Source organism: Bubalus kerabau, chromosome 9 (assembly GCF_029407905.1).
Source record: "Bubalus kerabau isolate K-KA32 ecotype Philippines breed swamp buffalo chromosome 9, PCC_UOA_SB_1v2, whole genome shotgun sequence".
In the NCBI taxonomy this organism is placed as follows: Eukaryota; Metazoa; Chordata; class Mammalia; order Artiodactyla; family Bovidae; genus Bubalus; species Bubalus kerabau.
Window position 1 is genome coordinate 60,537,085 of NC_073632.1, and position 23,080 is coordinate 60,560,164.

Below are 23,080 nucleotides of genomic sequence, written 5' to 3' on the forward strand. Positions count from 1 at the left end.
TCCTTATGCATTATTAAAAATGGTAGTAATATGTATTGGTGATGGAGAAGAATCCCACAAGCACTCAAGATTGACATAACCTTTAACAAAGTGGAAAAACTTTTATTAGAACTACTGATTCTAGGTTCAAATTTATGTCAAAGCACTTTATGATACCAAAATTAGTCCAACTAATTTTTTTTTTCGAGCTTTAAAATGTCACTTTTCACTAAATAGTCTTAAATGAATTTGAGGCCAGGGTTTGTACAAGTTTAGGAATCTTTGGCTTTGGTAAACTCCCTGTTTTCTAATTAGTATGTCTCTTTTACATGCTTTCCAGAATCATCTCATAGTATGTCTTCCAAGTTCTATCCAGTAATTTTTAAACTTCAAAAATAATCTCCCGGTTCAATTACCAAGTTCTAAAGGCAGTAAAATACTTTGTAATTTGAGTGATTTTTTTTTTTTTTTTTTAGGCAAAGTACTTCAGAGCATTTGCCCAATCCTCACAACGTTCTTCTGAATTAATATGTAAATCAATAATTGCCCTCCTTAAAAAGTGAGAAAATTGAAGCTCTGTAAAGTTAAGCCAAGGTCACAGAGCAACCAAGGTGAAAAATCTGGGTACTCCACCTGCTGTTCCAGTGTATTTCTGTTATTCATATTACCTTGAATAAAATATGGCATTTAAAAATTTATGATGTCATAATGGTGAGTACTCTGCTTATACAGCAGTGTTGTATAATGTTGGATTTTTAACAGAAAAATTACAAACCCAGGGTTTAGTAAAGATATTAAGTACTGACAATTTTTTTGAAGATCACTGATGGCAGTACTTGTGAAATAAACTTCCTCACTAAGAGTGTAGTGTCCTGGACAGCACTGATTAGACAGGGTGTATCAAGAATGCTTTAAAGACCCATAGACCATTCAGTCGGCTCTAAGCTAACACCACAGTAAAAGTCATACACACTATATATTGACACACACGGAGAAGAGTGACAGGCATTTTCAATAATGTGTATTTTAGAAAACTTCATTTTTTGCTTATGTTTATCTGAATATAATAAGATCTAGAAAACAGAACAAGGAAGCATTGAGCACTGAGTATTTTCATGCCCAGTATCCAAAAGTCAGGCTTTTTTTCCTCCTGTTCATGACGGTTATTAAGAAAGGACTGGCTTTTTAGACAGTGCCAATCCTGTGATAAGGCACTTGAAGAGTCTGAAGGTTAGGGCATGTGAAATACGGAGCGGGGAGGAAGCATGCTGCTATTCCATTGGAAGCAAAAGGGAGTCTAGGCCCATAGAATACTTCTTCTTTGCCTTCTCTGCTTACATCCAGTACCTACAAAGGAAGGGAGAAATCTGTATGTTAAAGGTGGTTGTTCAAAATAAAGCGGTGTACACATGAAAGAAAACTTGCAGTTAATTTCAGTTATGCTGCCGTGACTATATCTTACATATTGCTATTTTTCTCACAGTGTTGTACCAGAAATATGGATTTAGTTCCTGTAAAATACTATTCTACACATTTATGTGTATGTACATAGATGTTTGTTTATAATTATTTAGCCTTCAGAACAAGTGTTGAGATGCAGGCAGCATTATCGTCCTTTAATAAAACGGCCTTAGATTGGTTAAGTAACTTGCCCAAACTAGTAAGCGTTGTTTGTATGCTGGCTTACAAATCCTCATCTGCAATGTGAAAACAACATTGACTTTGCAGCTTTGCTCTGAAAACTGGTGAGATCGTCTCACTCAAGAGTCTGGCACAGAGAATATTATAGCTTTGTAGCAGGTTCAAGAAAATCAGTTGCTTCTGGAGATTTTTCCCCAGTTATTTCCTTGTTAAGCTGGAGTTACATCTCTTTCCTTATGTGGAAAAGAATCTTTGTTAGTCAGTGCCTGCTGTCACCTCACTGATTTCTGGTTTAATCTTAGTACTAGGAAGATTCTTGTATAAGACAAGCTGGCCATGTCATACTTGTCGAGCCCATAAAAATAGCCCTCAATCATCTTATCCTGCCTTCATACGACCTTCCTCTAACTTCATTTAAAACTTTTCCTTCCTTGGGTTCTATGACCTCAAAAAAAAAAAAAGTTTGTCATTCATATTGTCCTGGTGTCAGCCACTTTGGTCCACTTCTTCCAGCCACATCCTAAATGCAGACGTGCCCCAACACTCCAGCCACAGACCCTGTGGCACTCTTCAGTGGTCCCATCCACTCTTACACCCACATCTGTCACCTAAGTGGATAATTCTTAAGCTTTTAATGCAATAATGCATTATTTTAGATGAAAGGGGCCCTTGAGATTTGGGGATCCAAGCCCATAAAGATGGACATCAGTAAGGCCTAGAGTAAAAGATCAAACCTGTAGCTTTTTTCCCCACGTGGACATTTAGCCGTCCCATCCCATTTACTGAACAATATGCCCTGTCACTACTAATTTTAAATCGCTCCAATACATGCTACATACAGATTTTTCTTTGTTCTCTTTTGTTGATTTATGTATCTTCCTACAATAGCACATTTACAGTTACTTTGGGTAAGGGCATGTCTCATTCATTTTCAAGCATTTCTTGGTTATTCTTATATTCTTTCCTGGAGAAACTTCAAGATCAATTTGATAAGTATTATTCCCCCACCCTGTGAATTTGACTAGCTGTGTGACTTACTCAAGGTCACATAGCTAGTAAGTGGTAGAGCCAGTTTTTTGGCTCAGAGTTGCAACCCAAAAAAGAATAAGGATTTCATGCCATTTTGTGACATCCCCGCCCCAACTGAATACATTTTTAGAACACAAAAGCTGAAGTCACCCATCCAGAGAACTTTTGTCTGGTTTCCTGGACCAAGAGAGACTGCGTATGGTAAGTGCCTATGTGCGTGCTCAGTCAGGTCCAACTCTGTAACCCCATGGACTGTAACCCCACCAGGCTCCTCTATCCATGGGATTCACCAGGCAAGAATACTGGAGTGGGTTGCCATTTCCTACTCCAGGAGATCTTCCCGACCCAGGAATTGAACCCATGTCTCTTGCATCCCCTGTATTGGCAGGCAGATTCTTTACCACTACGCCACCTGGGAAGCCACTAAGCAGATGTAATTTATTTAATCTGTAAGACGGGGAAAACGAAGGGTTGGTTTTTCTCCAAAACACTCCCTTGAAAGCTAGCAGAGAGAAGACATTGGGGAGGAGGAGGTACCAACTTGGCAGCATATCCTCCAGCCAAAAAGAAGTAATCATAAGTGAAGAGCAGTGGAGGTGATCTGACAGCACAGACTAATCACTTAGGCAGCTGCTCCTTTATGCTTGTCATCCACAGGATACCTACCAGACTAGAGTCAAGCTCTGTGCCAGCTGCTTGCTTACACACCCACTGAATAAACAAGAGCACCTGACTCCTCAGGACTTAACATTTTCCATGAGTAAGTATTACTAACAAGTCCAAAGCCCAATCTTTAAGAGCATCTCAGCTTTTCTCTCGTTTCACTTGTCCTCATAATGGGTTAAACAGTTTGTGGTAAGTCACATAGCAGAAAAGAAGATAAAAAAGTATGGTTTCTCAACATTTGACATGCTTCATCCCTGTGTGGCTGAATCCTACAAATGATAGTTAAATAAACTTTAATGAGAGTCCAGAAGGGTCAGTCTAATAGGTTACTGGCTGGTATTTTCAAGATGGGAAAAAAATAGACGAGTCCTTCTGGATGTTAACAGACTGTGAGTTTCACTAATCTTAGCCAGCCATGCCTTTAGAATCCAAGAATTCTACATATTTGTGACTTATTAAAAAAACTTAAACTTTTGATATTTTTAACATCAATACTATTTTCTCCACTCTTTACTATACTTTTTTCCTTCACAGATCATATCTCAATTTATTCAATGTTTTGGAGCTTAAAAAATTTTTTTGTTTTGTTTTTAATTTTTATTTTACATTGGAGTATAGTTGGTTAACAATGTTGATTGTTTTAGGTATATGACAAAGTGATTCAGTTATACATATATCTATCCTTTTTGAAATTCTTTTCCCATTTAGGTTGTTACAGAGTATTGAGCCATGTACCCTGTGATTTATAGTAGCTCTATGTTGGTTATCTGTCTTAAACATAGTACATGTCAATCTCAAACTCCCAGCCTATCCCTCCCCCTCGATTCTCCCCCCATGGTTATCATAAATTTGTTCTCTAAATCTGTGAGTCTGTTTCTGTTTTGTAAATAAGTTCATTTGTATCATCTTTTTTTAGATTTTGCATATGAATGGTATCATATGATAATTGACTTTCTCTAACTTCACTTAGGGAGAAGGCAATGGCACCCCACTCCAGTACTCCCACCTGGAAAATCCCATGGCCGGAGGAGCCTGGAAGGCTGCAGTCCATGGGGTCGCTGAGGGTCGGACATGACTGAGCGACTTTACTTACACTTTTCACTTTCGTGCATTGGAGAAGGAAATGGCAACCCACTCCAATGTTCTTGCCTGGAGAATCCCAGGGACGGGGGAGCCTGGTGGGCTGCCATCTATGTGGTCACACAGAGTCGGACACGACTGAAGCGACTTAGCAGCAGCAGCAACTTCACTTAGCACAATAATCTCCAGGTCCATCCATGTCGTTACAAATGGCATTATTTCATTCTTTTTAATGGCTGAGTAATATTCCACTGTATATATGTACCACATCTTCTTTATCCATTCCTCTGTTGATAGACATTTTAGGTTGATTTCATGTCTTGGCTATTGCAACAGTGTTGCAATGAAAATTAGGGTGCACATATCCTTTGAAACATGGTTTTCTCCAGATACATGCCCAGGAGTTGGATTGCTGGATCATGTGGTAGCTCTATTTTTAGCTTTTTAAGGAGCCTCCATACTGTTCTCCATCGTGGTTGTACCAATTTACATTCCCAACAGTGTAGCAGGGTTTCCTTTCCTCCACACTCTCCAACATTTACTCTTTGTAGACTTTTTGATGCTGGCCATTCTGACTGGTGTGAGGTGATACTGTAGTTTTGATTTGCATTTCTCTAATTTTTAATGATGTTGAGTGTCTTCTCATGTGCCTCTTGGTCATCTGTGACCATCTATGACAGATGACACAGATTTACGTCTTTTCATTTTTTGTTTGGATTTTTCTGATATTGAGTCACATGAGATGTCTGTAAATTTTGGAAATCCCTTGTCAGATGCACCATTTGCAAATATTTTTTCCCATTCTGTGGGCCATCTTTTGCTGATTTTTTTTATAATTTCCTTTGCTGTGCAAAAGCTTTTAAGTCCCATCTGTTTATTTTTGTTTTTATTTCCATTATTCTAGGAGACAGATTAAAAAAGATACTGCTGCAATTTATATCAAAGAGTGGTCTGCCTATGTTTTCCTGTAGGAGTTGTACAGTATTGGGTCTTATATTTACGTCTTTAATCCATTTTGAGTTTATTTTTGTGTATTGTGTTAAAAACTGTAATATAATTTTTCCTACCACTATTTATTGAAGAAACTGTTTTCTCCATTGTATATATAGTCTTGCTTCCTTTCTTGTAGACTAATTGACCATTGGTGTATAACTGACCAGGCTTTCTATCCTGTTCTGTTGACTTATATTTCTGTTTTCCTGCCAGAACCATACTGTTTGATGACTATAGCTTTGTAGTACTGTCCGAAGGTCAGGGAACCTCCTTCCTCCAACTCTGCTTTTCTTTCTCAAGATTGATTTGGCTATTTGGCTTTTGTGCTTCCATATAAATTTTTCAAAAAATTTTGTTCCAGTTCTGTGAAAAATGTTGTTGGTAATTAGATAGGGAAGGCATTCAATCTGTAGATTGTCTTGGGTATTATTGGTCATTTTATTAATAACTATATTGATTTCTTCCAATTCAAAGATACTGTATATCTTCTGTTTGTATCATCTTTAATTTATCAGCATCTAACAGTTTTCAGAGTCCTGGTCTTTAGCTTCCTTAAATTTATTCCTAAGTATCTTATTCTTTTTGATGCAATGGGATTATTTTAATTTCTCTTTCTGATCTTTCATTGTTAGTGTATAGAAATGCAACAGATTTCCTTGCATTTATTTTGTATCTTGCAATTTTACCAAATTCATTAGCAAGCTTTGGTAGTTTTCTGGTAGCATCTCTAGGATCTTCTATATATAGTATCATGTCATCTGCAAACAGTGACAGTTTCACTCCCTCTTTGCCAATTTGGATTCACTTTATTTCTCTTTGGATTACCATGGCCTAACTTCCACATCTATGTTTAATAAAGTGGTATGAGTAAACATCCTTGTCTTTTTCCTGATCTTAGAAGAAATGCTTTCAGCTTTTCACTGTTGATTATGATGTTAGCTGTAGGTCTGTCACATATGGCCTTTAATTATTTTAGGTAGGCTCCCTCTATGCCTACTTTCTGGAGAGTTTTTTCATTGTAAATGGGTGTTGAATTTTATCAGCAGCTTTCCCTGCATCTATTGAGATGATCATATGGGTTTTATTCTTCAATTTGTGGGTGTGGTATATCACAGACTGATTTGCAGATATCAAAAAATCCTTGCATCCCTGAGATAAACCCCATTTGATCATGGTGTATGAGCCCTTTAATGTATTGTTGCTAATGTTTTGTTGAGGATTTTTACATCTATGTTCACATCAGTGATATTGGCCTCTAATTGGTTTTTTTTGGTGCATTTCCAATATCTTTCATTTGCGCTCTCCTCACAGTTGCTGATTTTGATACCATATTTGTTGCAGATGATTTCCTACCTTCACTGTATGTCTGTCTTGACCAGTGAGCTTTCCCATTCGTAATTCTGCTTCTAGTCACGGCCTTTTCTTTTCCACCTGGAGAAGCTCCTTTAGTATTTGTTGAGCTGAATTCTCTTAGCTTCTGCTTATCTGTAAAGCTTTTGGTTTCTTGTCAAATCTCCAGGAGAGCCTTGCTGAGTAGGTTGTAGGTTCTTCCCTTTCATCAGTTTAAATGTATCATGCCACATTCCCTTCTTACCTGCAGAGAAATCAGTTGATAACCTTATGGGAGTTTCCTTGTACATTATTTTTTTCCCTTATTGCTTTTAGCACTTTTTCTTTGCCTTTAATTTCTGTCAGTTTATTACTGTCTCAGCATATTCCTCCTTGAATTTATCCTTCCTGGGACTCTGTGCTTCCTGGACTTGGGTAACTGTTTCCTTCCCCATGTTAGAGAAGTTTTTAGCTATTGTCTCTTCAAAGATTTCCTCAGGTCCGTTCTCTCTCTCTCTCTTCTTCTGGGACCCCTATAATGCAAATGTTAGTGCATTTACTATTGTCCAGAGGTCTCTTAGACTATCCTTATTTCTTTTCATCCTTTATTGTTCCGCAGCAGTGATTTACACCATTCTGACTTAACAGCCACACACCCCCACCCCCCATGCAGGAGAGCCTCCAATATTAGCAGGTAAGTCTGGCCTAGTCTCATACAAGGACAGTGACTCTTTTTCCTGAGTTCTGGTACACACAAGACTCTGTTAAGTGCCCTCCGTGAATGGAATTTGTTTCCCCCAGTCCTGTGAAATTCCTGTGACTAAACTACACTGGCCTTCAAAGCCAGATTCTCTGGGGGCTCCCCCTGTTGCCAGACGCCCAGGCTGGGGAGCCTGATGTGGGGCTCAGAACTTTTTTACTCCTGTGGGAGAACTTCTGTGATATAATTAGTTTTTGGTTTGTGGGTTGCCCACCCAGCATGTATGGGGTTGAACTTCATCACAATTGACCCCTCCCACCGTCTTGTGGATGCAGGGTGTCTTGTTGGTAGCTTCCAGCATGCGTCAGTGGTTGGTCAGCAGTTAGCTGTGATTTTGGTATTTCCATAGAAGAGGTCAGCTCGTATCCTCTACTCCACCCTCTTGTCTTGGCTCCTGTGATTTTCAACCTGATGATATGTACTCAGGAATTTCTACTGTCTAGTCAGTATCTTCTCATAAATACTATTTCAGTCTCATTATCTTCTCTGCTGGATATTCTTCCAGAAAGTAGGAAGGAAATGGCTTGAACATGTAGGCAGTCTCTTCAACCATCAACATATTTACTGTTAATGAACCAAAATAAACAGTTCTGTAGTCACCCAATATATAAATACTTCAGACTGTACAGCCATGGTTGAGAATGAATGATAATGTCACCCATAATCAGCTGTCAGTAGCTAAAATCGAAGATATGTGATGAGTCTGTTATCCATGAAGACTTAACATTCCAAGCCTCTCTTTAAATGACAACTCATATGCTTATATGAACTTATTATCTACAAATAATAAAGGCTCTTAAAAGCCTTTATCAGGCTTATCTGTGCTTTGTGGGACTAACATGCCAGCCAAGGAAGTAAACACAGCTTTTGCAAATGATTGATGTGGTACTTCAAAGTGACTATGGGAATGCACAACTACCCATAATGCTTATTTAAAAAAAAAAAAGATCATTAGGATCTTTTATTGTCCAATCTCAGAAATTTATTCCATTAACACAAGCTTTGATTAAAATTTATTTGATTAAAATGTATGAACTGCCTCTTTCAGAATCACCTTAATCCTGAGGCTACTCTAGAATATCCTCAGTGGCTTAAGATATACACATGTACTCCTTCATCTTTTTGAAAACAGATTTGTTTGGGAAACCAGATGTAATGAGTTAATTAGTGTACATGATTAGTGACCCCTGTGCACCTTATGTAGGGAAAGCATGTAAACTGGTGTAGCTTTGTTGTTGTTCAGGTGGTAAGTGATATCTGACTCTCTGCAACCCCATGGACTTCAGCACAGAAGGCTTCCCAGTCCTTCACTATCTCCCAGAGTTTGTTCAAACTCATGTCCATTTAGTCGGTGATTCTATCTAACCATCTCCTACCACCTCCTTCTCCTTTTGCCTTCAATCTTTCCCAGCATCAGGGTCTTTTCCAATGAGTCGGTTCTTCATATCAGGTGGCCAAAGTATTGGACCTTCAGCATCAGTCCTTCCAATGAATATTCAGGGTTGATTTCCTTTAGGATTGACTACTTTGATCTCCTTGCTGTCCAAGGGACTCTCAAGAGTCTTCTCTGGCACCACAGTTTGAAAGCATCAATTCTCTGGTGCTCAGCCTTCTTTATGGTACAACTCTTAAATCTATACATGACTACTAGAAAAACCATGCCTTTGACTAGGGGGATCACTATTGGCAAAGTGATGTCTCTGCTTTTTGATATGCTGTCTAGGTTTGTCAGTTTTTCTTCCAAGAAACAAATGTCTTTTAATTTCATGGCTGCAGTTTCCATCAGCAGTGATTTCAGAGCCCAAGAAAATAAAATCTGTCACTGTTTCCATTGTTTACCCATCTATTCCCCATGAAGTGATGGGACCAGATGCCATGATCTTTGTTTTTTTAATGTTGAGTTTCAAGCCAGCTTTTTTACCCTCCTCTTTCACCTTCATCAAGAGGCTCTTTAGTTCCTCTTCACTTTCTGCCATTAGAGTGGTATTGTATGCATATATGAGGTTGTTGATACTTCTCCCGACAATCTTGATTCCAGCTTGTGATTCATCCAGCCTGGCATTTCTCATGATATACTCTGCATATAAGTTAAATAAGCAGGGTGACAATATATAGCCCTTATATACTCCTTTCCCACTTTGGAACTAGTCCTTTGTGGCATGTCCAGTTCTAACTGTTGCTTCTTGGCCTGCACACAGGTTTCTCAGAAGACAGGGAAGGTGGTCTAGTATTCCCATCTCTTGAATTTTCCACAGTTTGTGTGATCCACACAATCTAAATCTCTAGCATAGTCAGTGAAACAGATGTCTTTCTGGAATTCCCTTGCTTTCTCTATGATCCAGCGAATGTTGGCAATTTGATTTCTGGTTCCTCTGCCTTTTCTAAACCCAGCTTGTCCATCTGGAAATTCTCAGTTCATATACTGCTGAAGCCTAGCTTGAAGGATTTTGAACATAACCATACTAACATATGAAATGAGCACAACTGTCTGGTAGATTAAACATTTTTGGGACTGCCCTTCTTTGGAATTGAAATGAAAACTGACCAATTTGCTGACATTAAGTGTAGCACTTTACCAGCATCATCTTCTAGGATTCAAATAGCTTGGCTGGAATTCCATCACCTTCATCCACTAGCTTTGTAATGCTTTCTAGTAATGATGCAGCTACTATTGGAAAAAAGTATGAAGTTTCCGCAAAAAGTTAAAAATACCTTATGATTTAGTAACTCCACTTCTGGGTATTTATGCAAAGAAAACAAAATCAGTATCATGAAGAGACATCTGTACCCTGTTCACTGTAGCACTGTATATAATAGCCAGGACATGGAAATAACCTCAGTGTCCACTTATGGACGAATGGATAAAGAAGATGTGAGATAGATAATTATCTATCTACACACACACACAAACATATATATATAGAAGGAGACATTAAAATATGAAGTCCTTCTTTTGCAACAACATATATGGACCTTGAGGGCATCATTATTCTAGGTAATGGGTTGGCCAAAAAGTTTGTTCAGGTTTTTCTGTACCATCTTATGGAAAAACCCAAGCAAACTTTCTGGCCAATCCAAAAAAAAATGTGTCAGAAAAAGACAAACTCTATGACCTCACTTACATGTGGAATAAAAAAAAAAAAATTGAACTCATAGAAAGCAAAGACATATTGGTGGTTGCAAGAGGCAAGCAGTGGGGAGTGACAGAAATGGGTGAGTTAGTCAAAAGATACCTCAAAAAAGTGATAAGAATAAGTTCAGGGATACAATGTCTGAATGTTGACTATACTATATTGCATATTTGACTTGCTAAGGAAGTAAATCTTAAAAGTTCTCCTAAGAAAAAAGTACAAATGTGCAACTATGTGAGGTAAAGGATGTTCAATTTACTGTGGATTACTTAGCAATGTATAGATATATAAAATCATGTCATATACCTTAAACTAACACATTACATTCCCTCTGTTAGATCAGAAACTACATCCATGAGGACAAGCCTGTTAAATATTCATTTCTATGCTACCTTTGCTAACTTAAAACTACTTATGTATATCAACAGTAGAAATAAGTTAAAATCCCCAGACAAATCTTGGGCAAGACAGATCAAGAATGGAAGGAAAGGAAAAAAAAAAAGCAATATTACGAATGTAAAGTAGAATATAGTGAACTCAATATCTATATACTAACATTTTTCAAAACTTAGAAAACATGGGAAAGTTTCTTGAAAAAAAGATACATACCTTATGAGATGTGAAGAAGAAATTAAAAGCTCAAATAGTCCTGCAACTATTAAAGACATTGAAGCATCTATTTAAAATCTTCCCACAAAGATGAGGTGTTAGATATTATGAATAGTTATAATGATATATTTTTTCTGGAGATCAGGGAAAGGTCAGGGCTAATACATGTCAATATGTTATCAGAGAACTCAAAGTAGAAAAACAGCTCTGGTAAGAATTGTTAAAAAAAAAAAAAAAAAAAACAAATCATAAATAACACCACCTTGACTATATATATCAACAACAGCCACTGCTGTTCTCAACAGCCCAGCTAGCAGCTTGCCCAGTCTGGGCTGCTCACATGTTGATGTGCCAAGGATACTCTGGGAGCAGAGGTTCCCCCCTCAGACCAGTCACAAAACACGACTACTCACTTCTGCTAGGAAAAAACACCATTATAGGGGGCATTTGTTAAATGAATGAATTGGAATATACAGAAAATAAGTTTTGCAGATGTGAAAGTACTGTTATCAAGATTTCAACAGGTTTTGGTTTATAAAAAAGGGAAAGGCATTCCACTTCCCCCACTTCCCGTATATATTATATTACTGTTAAAGCTCATTCCCATCTTTATTTTCAACAGGACTCAATCATTAGATATCATTTCTAGGATGCAGAATGAAGTTTAGTGGCTGAACTAGCTGCACAAAGGAACTCAATCTTCTCTCTACATGTAAATATTCTCTTTCTTCAATTCAGCACTGCAAAAAAATAACCTCACTGAACCACTTGAATGAACTTCAAAAGGGGACTTCAACCACTCACCTGGATACAAGCCAGAGGCTCATTTGTCCAAATCGAATATCCACCAACTAAGTATATTCTCTCATTATGGACAGCAACTCCAGATTCATTTTGGCCTAAAGTAAAGAGAATTGAATAAAAGAGGAAAAATAAATCTATTTCCTTGCATGTCTTAATTAACCCTTTTGCCACTGAGGGATAGTTTTCCCCTGTGGCACATGTGTATACTCCACAGGATTTTTGCCGCAACTAATCCCTGCCTCCCAGGTCTCAGAGGAAAGAATTAACCACTCTCAGAGAATGAATCTGTGTTGGGTCAGAACCAGGTTATAACACTTAATAGCCAGTCAAATTAGTAAATACAGCATTAAAGACAGCAATAATAAGCCGTATAGAAGAGTTTCATACCATGTTGTAGGCCATTAATTAATACTAATGGAAATAAAGTATATTTTAGGAGTGCAAAACACCTCTTGTTCTACTGAATACAAATACTTTTAAGGCAAGTGCTTACATCTCTTAACAGCTGCAACCCCAAGAAGCGAATAAAACCGAGCCATGCCCCTAGCGTGCCCCAAATGAAGACAAATGACAGAAAAAGACTGATAGTTACTACCTTCCTTTTTCTTTACATACACAACAGTTTTAAGACTATATTAAAGTTCCTGAGGTGGGACCAGCCTGGGTAGTCCCTAGATATAGACACGCCAAAATGATGAAAGGTTCCTCCTCCATTAAAAAAAAAAAGAATAACTCACTACCACATATTCTTCCCTGGAGGCCATCAGAGAGTGAGACAGTCTCTTCTTATTGATGGGCTGATACAGAATTGACTCAGGTAATAAATAAGCTGGATCCTATAACAGACAGAATCATAGATCGAGGGACCAAGGGGCAAAGGTACCACTACAGGAACTTAGAGTTAAGTGCTTGTAGGGGGGCCTCAGATCATTTTTCAGAAAAACAGGAGCGCAGTATAAAGCATCTAAACCCCTCACACTGGTTATGCCCCCAGTGTGGTCTCCTTGGCAGTGGCTGTGAGTGACTGAGTGCCTACTCAGCATATTAAAATGCCTTCAGGCCATAGTCCTGCCCACCCTTTTGAGTCTGTGATTTTAATAATGGGAAGGGAAGGGATCTTAATAATGCAAGCCAAGAAGGGAGAAAGTTTTCTACTTCCTAAAGAAATGTCAGGGGTAAGCTGTTTGCTGCTTTCTTTTCATTCGCTTTGGGATGAGGATGGTCCCTACCTAGTGCTGCTCGTGGTGATGGCTGGATAGGTCTGTGTGGTCAGAAGTGCTGCTAAACCCCTACGCACAGAACATCTCCAGCGTTTTCTCTTTAGGAAAATACAGGCAAAAACCAATATCTGACAGTGATAAACAGTGAAGACCATTCTCCTGAACTAATAAGAAATAAGACTAAAAGTAAGAGAAAAATTAATTGCTCCTATAGAGTCATTAACTCTTTCAGCACCTGATCCCCCCTACTTATATCAGTGTTCCTACATGAATACTGATTGACAATAATGGACTTGGCAAGCCTCTCTCGACAATGTGAGAACACACACAAAGGTAAGCACAGGCCCTGAGAAACTGGATGCTCAGCCAATGGACTGAGTCAGAGATAAACGATGTTCACCTTTTGTAATAAACCAAATTGTTCTACTACCATGCATTTAATATTTAGAGCTGCCCTCAAGATGTCTATGAAAACAAGTTTGTCAACTTCCTGAATCTCTTCCTGCTCCTGATTTACTTAATCAAAGGTACTTGCCAGTCAACAGGTTAAAATTGCAGCGCGTCCACTGGTCAGTGTCTATGTTGTAGGAATCTATATGCCGCACGAGGATCCGGTCATTATTGTAATCCAGGTCATTGCCTCCAAGAACATAAAGCTTCCTTTGAACAGCAGCCATGGAATGGTAGACCCGCCTCTGCAGCATAGGGCTACGGCTTATCCACTTATTCTGAAAAGAAAAATGCAGGTGAACTGTTAACTGGAGATGTCCACGGCAGAAAACAGCAGGGCCTCATTCATAGTTGTTGGTGGACCACATTCTATTTAAATATTGTTTACTTAATTTGAAAGGAATGGGTGTCTTACCTGAGAACAAGTGCAGAAGATCCCACATGTTCTAACTCTGTTTTGCAACTTAAATAAGGCATTTCCTCCTGTTTGGGTTGCACTTTATAGGGCATTTTGCATTTGTAAGAGGAGCATATGAGAATTTAGAAGTTCTCATGATAGTTACGGCCCAGTTGAGAGAACTTTCTCCTACAAGTGACTCAGGAGTGCACATGCATAGGTGTTTGTGTACAGTGCTGTAATGATAACAAAACAGGCTCTGGACCCAGGATACCGAGTTTATAATTTGTGTGTGAGCTTGGCAATTTACTTAACCTGTCTGTGCCTGTTTCCTCCTCTGTAAAACTGAGATAACAGTACCCAACTGACAAGCCTGTTGTGAAGATTAAATGAGCGAATGCACCTAAAGCATTTAGAACAGTGCCTGGCACACACGTCTGATAATGTGCACTTTAGGAAACTTGATTTAGGTCATACCTGAATGGTCTAATGGTTTTCCCTACTTTCTTCGATTTAAGTCTGAATTTGGCAATACGGAGTTCATGATCTGATAAGCCACAGTCAGCACTGGAATGTGAAGTCAAGTGGGCTTTAGGAAGCATCACTACGAGCAAAGCTAGTGGTGGGGGATGGAATTCCAGTTGAGCTATTTCAAATCCGAAAAGATGATGCTGTGAAAGTGCTGCACTCAATATGCCAGCAAATTTGGAAAACTCAGCAGTGGCCATAGGACTGGAAAAGATCAGTTTTAATTCAATCCCAAAGAAAGGCAATGCCAAAGAACGTTCAAACTACCGCACAGTTGCACTCATCTCACACGCTAGTAAAGTAATGCTCAAAATTCCCCAAGCCAGGCTTCAACAGTACATGAACCATGAACTTCCAGATGTTCAAGCTGGGTTTAGAAAAGGCAGAGTAACCAGAGATCAAATTGCCAACATCCATTGGGTTATCGAAAAAGCAAGAGAGTTTCAGAAAAACATCTATTTCTGCTTTATTCATTACACCAAAGCCTTTGACTGTGTGGATCACCACAAACTGTGGAAAATTCTTAAAGAGATGGGAATACCAGACCACCTGACCCTGCCTCTTGAGAAATCTGTATGCAGGTCAGGAAGCAACAGTTAGAACTGGACATAGAACAACAACTGCTACTGCTGCGGCTAAGTCGCTTCAGTTGTGTCCGACTCTGTGCGACCCCATAGAGGGAAGCCCACCAGGCTCCCCCGTCCCTGGGATTCTCCAGGCAAGAACACTGGAGTGGGTTGCCATTTCCTTCTCCAAGGCATGAAAGTGAAAAGTGAAAGTGAAGTCGCTCAGTCATGTCCGACTCTTAGCGACCCCATGGACTGTAGCCCACCAGGCTCCTCCATCCATGGGATTTTCCAGGCAAGAGTACTGGAGTGGGGTGCCACTGCCTTCTCCGTAGAACAATAAACTGGTTCCAAATAGGAAAAGGGTACGTCAAGGCTGTATGTTGTCACCTTGCTTATTTAACTTAAATGCAGAGTAGTGCATCATGAGAAACACTGGGCTGGATGAAGCACAAGCTGGAATCAAGATTTCTGGGGGAAATATCAATAACCTCAGATACGCAGATGACACCACCCTTATGGCAGAAAGGGAAGAAGAACTAAAGAGCCTCTTGATAAAAGTGAAAGAAGAGAGTGAAAAAGTTGGCTTAACATTCAGAAAACGAAGATCATGGCATCTGGTCCCATCACTTCATGGCAAATAGATGGGGAAACAGTAGAAACGGTGACAGAGTTTATTTTGGGAGGCTCCAAAATCACTGCAGATGGTGACTGAAGCCATGAATATAAAAGATGCTTGCTCCTTGGAAGAAAAGTTATGATCAACCTAGACAGCATATTAAAAAACAGAGACATCACTTTGCCAACAAAGGTCCATCTAGTCAAGGCTATGGTTTTTCCAGTAGTCATGTATGGATGTGAGAGTTGGACTATAAAGAAAGCTGAGCGCCAAAGAATTGATGCTTTTGAACTGTGGTGTTGGAGAAGACTCTTGGGAGTCCCCTGGACTGCAAGGATATCCAACTGTCCATTCTAAAGGAAATCAGTTCTGAATACTCAATGGAAGGACTGATGTTGAAGCTGAAACGCTAATACTTTGGCCACCTGATGCGAAGGACTGACTCTTTTGAAAAGACCCTGATGCTGGGAAAGACTGAAGACAGAAGGAGAAGGAGATGACAGAGGATGAGATGGTTGGATGGCATCACTGACTCTATGGACATATGTTTGAGTAAACCCCAGGAGTTGGTGATGGACAGGGAGGCCCAGCATGCTGTAGTCCATGGGGTCCCAAAAAGTCGGACATGACTGAGTGACTGAACTGAACTAGGAAACTTACTGTGATGAAATCACTGGCTCACAGGGGACCCTATGTAAGCTAATGTGAGGGCAGCTTTGCTGTTCTTTCCAGGATGAACCTCCTGAGGTCAATGGAAGAGCAAAGTTTTGATTCAGCAATAAATCCCTCACAGCCTTTAATATATTTACACTCACATCTTCACCAAATTGGGAAGAGTTATTTCCAGGCATATTGTTATTTGGTCTTCTGTTACAGAAGACCAAATTTTCTGTGATAACTTTAGGAAATGGTGAAACCTCTAATGTTTGGTTCTATATCACTCTCAGGATTAAGAAAGGTATTCTCAACTCCTCTCAAATAAGGTAATTTAAAATATAAAAATAGGTGAAAATCAAATATGACTTTAATTTAAATCTCAAGTAATGGACAGGTAAATAAGCCTAACCATTTTATTTTTATATAAACACTAAACATACAAGAAGAACACAGATAATTTCTTTCTGCCAAGAAAAATTTGGGTTTCAACCAGAAAAATCATGATGCTTTGAATACATACAATTTCACCAGTTCACAGAGGTGTAAAGGCGGAAATGAAAAAAAAAAAGTTTTGTATAAATATCGGTCCATTCACTAATGGCATACTGACTGGCTCATTTCTAATTTCTCTTTTAACGATACACTCACAAGAAAAAAGAAAGTGGTTTGTCCAGTTGTTGAAGGCTTGCATTCATCTGGTCCCCCAGTTTTAAACATGTCATAATAAGAATCTCCTTCCAATTAACTGTCTCTTTAATAAGTTAAACCTTTCTTTTAGATATTCTAAGAAATGCCTTTAATACATTACACATGAGTGGATTTAACTCAAGACACGGACGGTGCTTTCTGTAGGTGCTTTCTATGAGGCATCGCATGACAGTATGAGGACTCAGTGCCGCACTAGCAGTCCAGTCCCCTGCCACAGGACTATGGATGCCATCTGGTTTGCAAAGCCTGCCTGCATCCCCTGATTATATCTTTAGCTTCCTTCACTGCCGTGCCTGCCAGGTGAGCCTCCAACCGCTGCAAAGGCAAAGAAACAGAGAGGCCTGGTGGGGTCATTCCTAATAAGCTAGCGTGTGAATACTAATCAGTGCTGAGGAAGCAGAGGTCACCCCGGCCTGCCTGTTGGCAGGTAGCGATGTGCTCTGTGGCAGATGGCAGGCATTACTGACTCTCCACAAAGGCCTAGAAGAGAAATAAGCACCAGGGCTGAATGATAGAGTTATTGAGATTCTGAGCAAGATGCAAGCAGATGTGATGTTTGCCAGTACCCACCGTAAACAATATGCCAGCAGAATTTTTAAAAAGAGCATGTGTGTACAAACATGAAACAGAACTCATTTGAGAAATGTTAACACCCTCTTCCTCTTTAACCACGTGTGCACCAAACTCAAGCAACTGTAATTAATGATCCCTCTTGAGACACCCAGCCCAGGAACACATGGTATCCAAAATCGACAGCTTATAATGACATCAGGAAACACACTTGCAAAGACAGAAATACTTTTGTTACACTCGGAATCAAGGAATTGTAAAAATTAAAAGATACAAAATAGACTGAGGGCACTCTGAACATATATTTAATGGCTAATCCCGACCCAGTTCCATGTTCCATTATCTTCAGCTGATGAAGATTTGACCTCCAAATCATTTTGGAATATTGTCATAACCAGGAAAAATACTTACATTACCAAAATCACAGAAATGGCAAAGTTCAGCAAACCTGTGCCACAGTTAACAGATACTTTGATAGAAGGAAAAGAAAATAAAAATAGTTCTTCTTTTGTGGGGAAAGAAAAGTCATGAAATGTGCATGAGAAGTGGGCAGAAGGGACAGGCACCATCCCAATGTGCCCAGTCCAGGTCAGTTCTTAGATGAAAAACATACTCCACCCCTTCAGATACTTCTCCTTCAGACTTACTCTTCACTATAGAACCTGAGATATGCTGGCTACATGGGGTTAAATAAAAGTTATTATTTACTTGGGAATAACAAAACCATAAGCATGCTTCCCTCCTAGAATGGCAAGCCTTCTCAAAGGCTGCAGCAACAGGACAATGCAATCCTTTCTTAGGGTATCTCAAAGACGAACAGCCACTTGAGGTAAACGGAAAGAAGGGCACTTAATTCATCAACATCTGAAGGAGATCAGCCCTGGGATTTCTTTGGAAGGAATGATGCTAAAGCTGAAACTCCAGTACTTTGGCCACCTCATGCAAAGGGTTGACTCATTGGAAAAGACTCTGATGCTGGGAGGGATTGGGAGCAGGAGGAGAAGGGGACGCCAGAGGATGAGATGGCTGGATGGTATCACTGACTTGATGGACGTGAGTCTGAGTGAACTCCGGGAGTTGATGATGGACAGGGAGGCCTGGCGTGCTGCGATTCATGGGGTCGCAAAGAGTCGGACATGACTGAGCGACTGAACTGAACTGAACTCATCAACATATTTTCCCTTTTTCCTACATTATGCAAAACTCTGAAAGAGTTAAGCATTGAGTAGAGCATAAAACAAAAAGAGCTGAAATTTCATGTTTTGTAAGGGGAAAAAAAAAGCAACCTAAAAGCAGTCTATCCAGATGCTTCCTTTTCTCTATGTAAGTTTAAGATGCATGTGTGTGTATAGACTTGGCATTCCAACTCCTAATTACTGGAGGAATCTTAAAAATTCATTTTAATTAAGGTAATGAGCTTTTCTTAGATGAGTCTTACCTGGTTAGGTTCATATACCATTAGTCTGTTCTGATATTGTGCCGTGTTAGTTACTCCACCTGTAATGGATTAGCACATGTTAGTGCTTTCATGAATAAGAAATGGGATAGTCCAACATAAGAATGAGATACAATTAAAGGAAAATTAGCTACTGCTGAGGATCTGTTTGTACACCCTCATGGTGAACCCATGACATAGTTAAGAAGCTTACTGTTGAAGCAGTTTCATTTTCAAGAAACATTTCAGAAGCAATCCAGTTTAGAGCAAGCAACAAGTATGCTGAGATTACCACGAGGCCCCCAATTCTGGCAAGCGGCTCTGCATGGCCAGAATGAGGCGCAAAATATGGTGAGGGAGTGGGAGCAAGTGGAGCACACTTAACACAAATCTCTACAATATTTATGCCAGGGACATAGTTATATGGAAAATTCCTGTCCTTGGCTAACTTGGTCATTTTATGGCTGTAGTCTTAGGTGTGCTAACACAATGAACAGTAATATCTTTTTTTTTTTTAAAGACTTTTTGATGTGGATCATTTTTAAAGTCTTTATTGAATCTGTTACAATATTGCTTCTGTTTTACACTTTTTGGCTTTCTGGCCCAGAGGCATGCAGGGTCTTAGCTCCCCAACCAGGGATCAAACCCATACCCCCTGCACTGGAAGGCAGAGTCTTAACCATTGGACTGCCAGGGAAGTCCTGACACAGTGATATCCTGATGTCTCCTGGGAAGAACTGTATCTAAAAAACATATTATTCATCAAAAGAGATCGAGAGCCAGTGCTGTCCAACAGAATAAGCACCACAAGCAAGAGCCACATATGCAGTTTTAATTTTTCCAGTAGTCACATTAAGCAGAAAAAGAAATCCTTTACATTAAACTTAATATGAATTTGACTCAATAATAATCCCCCCCTTATCTCTGAGGGATACATTCCAAGACCTGCAGTGGATGCCTGCAAGTGTAAGATGGTACCAAATGCTGTATATACTTTGTTTTTCCTATACACATATACCTATGATAAAGTTTAATTTACAAATTAGGCACAGTAAGAGATTAACAACAATAACTAATAATGAATTTGAACAATTATATACTCTAATAAAAGTTATGTAAATGTGGACTCTTTCTCAAAATACCTTACTGTACTGTACTTCTGATGATGATGGTGGGGATGATATAACCCACTTGATGAGATGAAGTAAGAGGAATGACATAAATCATTTATGAAGCTTCCTGAAAGTTTTACAACCCAGGAGCATCTTCCTTGAAGACCTGGGAGCCATCCCATTGAGATGTTATCATCAAGGAAAATAATGTTCCCATCTCTCAGTTTCTATGGAGGCTAGGAGCCTAATTCTGATGGATGCAAATCAGGAAACACAAATGACCAAGCCACAGAGAAAAACATTTACAGAGTCAGGGTAACTGAATGTGCTCCACACGTCACACGGATCAACCTTCCTCCAAAAGTACTTCGGTATATTTCTTCTAGTTCACCCCAATGCTTAAAAACCCTATTGTTTTTCAGAGGAGTTGACTTCAGACTGCATTCTAATCTCTCTCCCCTAGTGCAATAGTCTTGAATCAAGTCTTCCTTGTCTGTTTAACTTTGTCCAGTAAAATTTTTGCTTTGGTAGTGCAAATATTTTGGATAGGTCACAGCTATCAACTCCATGGCCAGAAGTCAAATCAACCAAACACTAGAGAATTAGTGCATCAGCTTAACGAAAGTGGAATAATCAATCAATACTAATGGATATATAAAGGAGAGGAAACCAGTCCAGGCCAACCATTACTGTCTCAATCCCTGTAAGGAGAGTATATCTTTCATGTAACTGACCATCGCTACTATTAACTGGAAGGCTTTTTTTTATAAGTTCTCTCTGAAGCTTGCAACCACTTTCAAGATCACGAAAAGTGGTTTGTCTGCAGAAGAAATCCACAAAGAACAGAGAGAAATGAGCTTCCTGCCCTCAAATAGTCTTCTCTGGATTTCTCATTGAATGTCTCACTTTTAAAGATGAAATCAAAGAAGAAGATAATACACTTAAGAAAGCTGAGGCTGAAATACCTATGTAGAGTCAAAATGTATGTCAAATACAGAGGGATGTTTGCTTCCCCCTCAACCTTCCTTTATCTGATTAAAACGTGAATGTCCAATAATTCTATCTCAGCATAACTACAGAAAAGTAATCAAATCTATTGAGACCTCACAAGTCTTCAGGGTTAAAATGATTGCCAAGTGCTTTTGATCTGGCCCATAACCTCCAGATTAATGTCCAGCTTGCCTATAATCATTTCTCCAAATGAGAGGGAACAGAAGGTGAACTCCCCCACATTATTTCAAAACTCTGACAGTCTCTCTACTTGTTTTAGAAATATGAGACAGAATTAATATCTACTGCAGTAAACTATCTGTTTATGACACCATTTGAAGATATTTACACTACAATACATAGTGAGACTCTGCCCATTATAGATTAAATGTACAACCAATGGATTAGAATGCAGCTACTGCACCCTCTCTCCCAACCAGGGCACACCACTTATGTTCCTGCTTTTCAGAATTACTATTTACTGTCTTCCTCAGATGCATTTATAATACAATTTTTCCCCCTTAATCTGCACCCAGTAATTAGATTCCTTACCCTTACATACAAATTTTCACTCTTATGACAATGTTTAGAAATGAGATATTGGGTTACTAGTTGGTGGTAAGAATAAAAGTCCTAGTTAGTTATTTGGTTGATTACTTCTAGAATGTTAAACCGCAGGAGGTGCCTAAAAAGCTGAGTGCTGTAACTTCTGCCAAGTCAGGATGGCAAGGGAAAAACCTTAAGAATTGGTTCTATTGCTTTCCCCCTTTGAAACAACTTACAAATGAGCATATAAATAAAAAGCATTTATTCTCAGTACAAAAAATAAATTTTAAAAAAGCATCCAAGTTTGCAGCCCACATTTCTCTAGCAGTATTACTCATTTTCAGAGCTTTATCATTACATTCCCTTCACATAACACTCTTCACTTTTAGATTAATCTTCTGAAATGAGATGCTAAGGATTTGCATACAGATTTGACTATACAAAAATAGATATGGAATTAATAACAGTCTCTATATGTTTTAATTTCTCCTAGACTGGAGTACCCTTGCCTGCAGCAGTATTCCCGGCTTTGAAAGTCATCAAGCTGATTTGTCTGCTCTGGGTTATGATGCCACATGCTGCTATACTGTCCCCTGCAATCAAAGCACTTGCAAAGATAGATTCCATGCCTTCCTCTATCGAGTATATTTTATAGATTGGCAGTTTTGATCTCCCTCCCCCACCCCAGGGGGGATAATCTGCATCTTAACAGCTTTCTATAGATACATCTGTCATTAAATATGCCATCTCGTATCAGCAACCATTTTTAAAGCCAAGTTTTCCCTAACTTTGAAGTGCCAGAGTCAAAGTTAAGACTTTTCAGCCAAAATTGAAAATGAACAACCCTGTCTTATACTTTTGAACTGTGACTTAAAGATATACAGCAGGTTCCCTCAAAGTCAAATAAGTCTTTAAAAACTGCCAGAAGGAATGAAAAGTTACCACCATGCTACCAGCAGTGAGAAATGCTTTCTATCATCAAGACAAGAGTAAAACATTTTTCTTAAGCTTCCCTGTTCAACTTCCCACAAAACGTTGTGACAAATGGATGAGTGCATGCCAGGGAGAAGATGACAGGTGACTGCCAAACAAACAACCTTTGTCTCCACTACTGCGAGCTCACTACTCCTAAATTCGTTGTGCTCAAAAGCAACAACTCACCAATGCTGACAATGTCTATAAAATAGTGTTGGTCAATATATATTAGTCAAGTTAGGTCAAGTCTGTTGGCTCTGCTCTTTTTTTTTTTCTTTTCAGGGAT

The 23,080-nt window shown here is 39.1% G+C and overlaps 1 protein-coding gene across 2 annotated transcripts in view; it reads right to left on the minus strand.

The window, feature by feature from the left end:
• Positions 1–986: 986 nt before the first annotated feature.
• Positions 987–23,080, minus strand: part of KLHL32 (kelch like family member 32) — a 200,047-nt gene continuing 177,953 nt past the window's right edge. For both annotated transcript variants that reach the window (XM_055535435.1, XM_055535434.1), the window contains 4 exons: positions 19,175–19,233; positions 13,777–13,969; positions 12,022–12,116; positions 987–1,326 (listed from right to left, as the gene is read on the minus strand). In XM_055535435.1, coding sequence (XP_055391410.1) covers positions 1,165–1,326; positions 12,022–12,116; positions 13,777–13,969; positions 19,175–19,233 — 509 coding nt within the window. In that variant the 3' untranslated portion in view covers positions 987–1,164. The remainder of the gene's footprint in view (positions 1,327–12,021; positions 12,117–13,776; positions 13,970–19,174; positions 19,234–23,080) is intronic.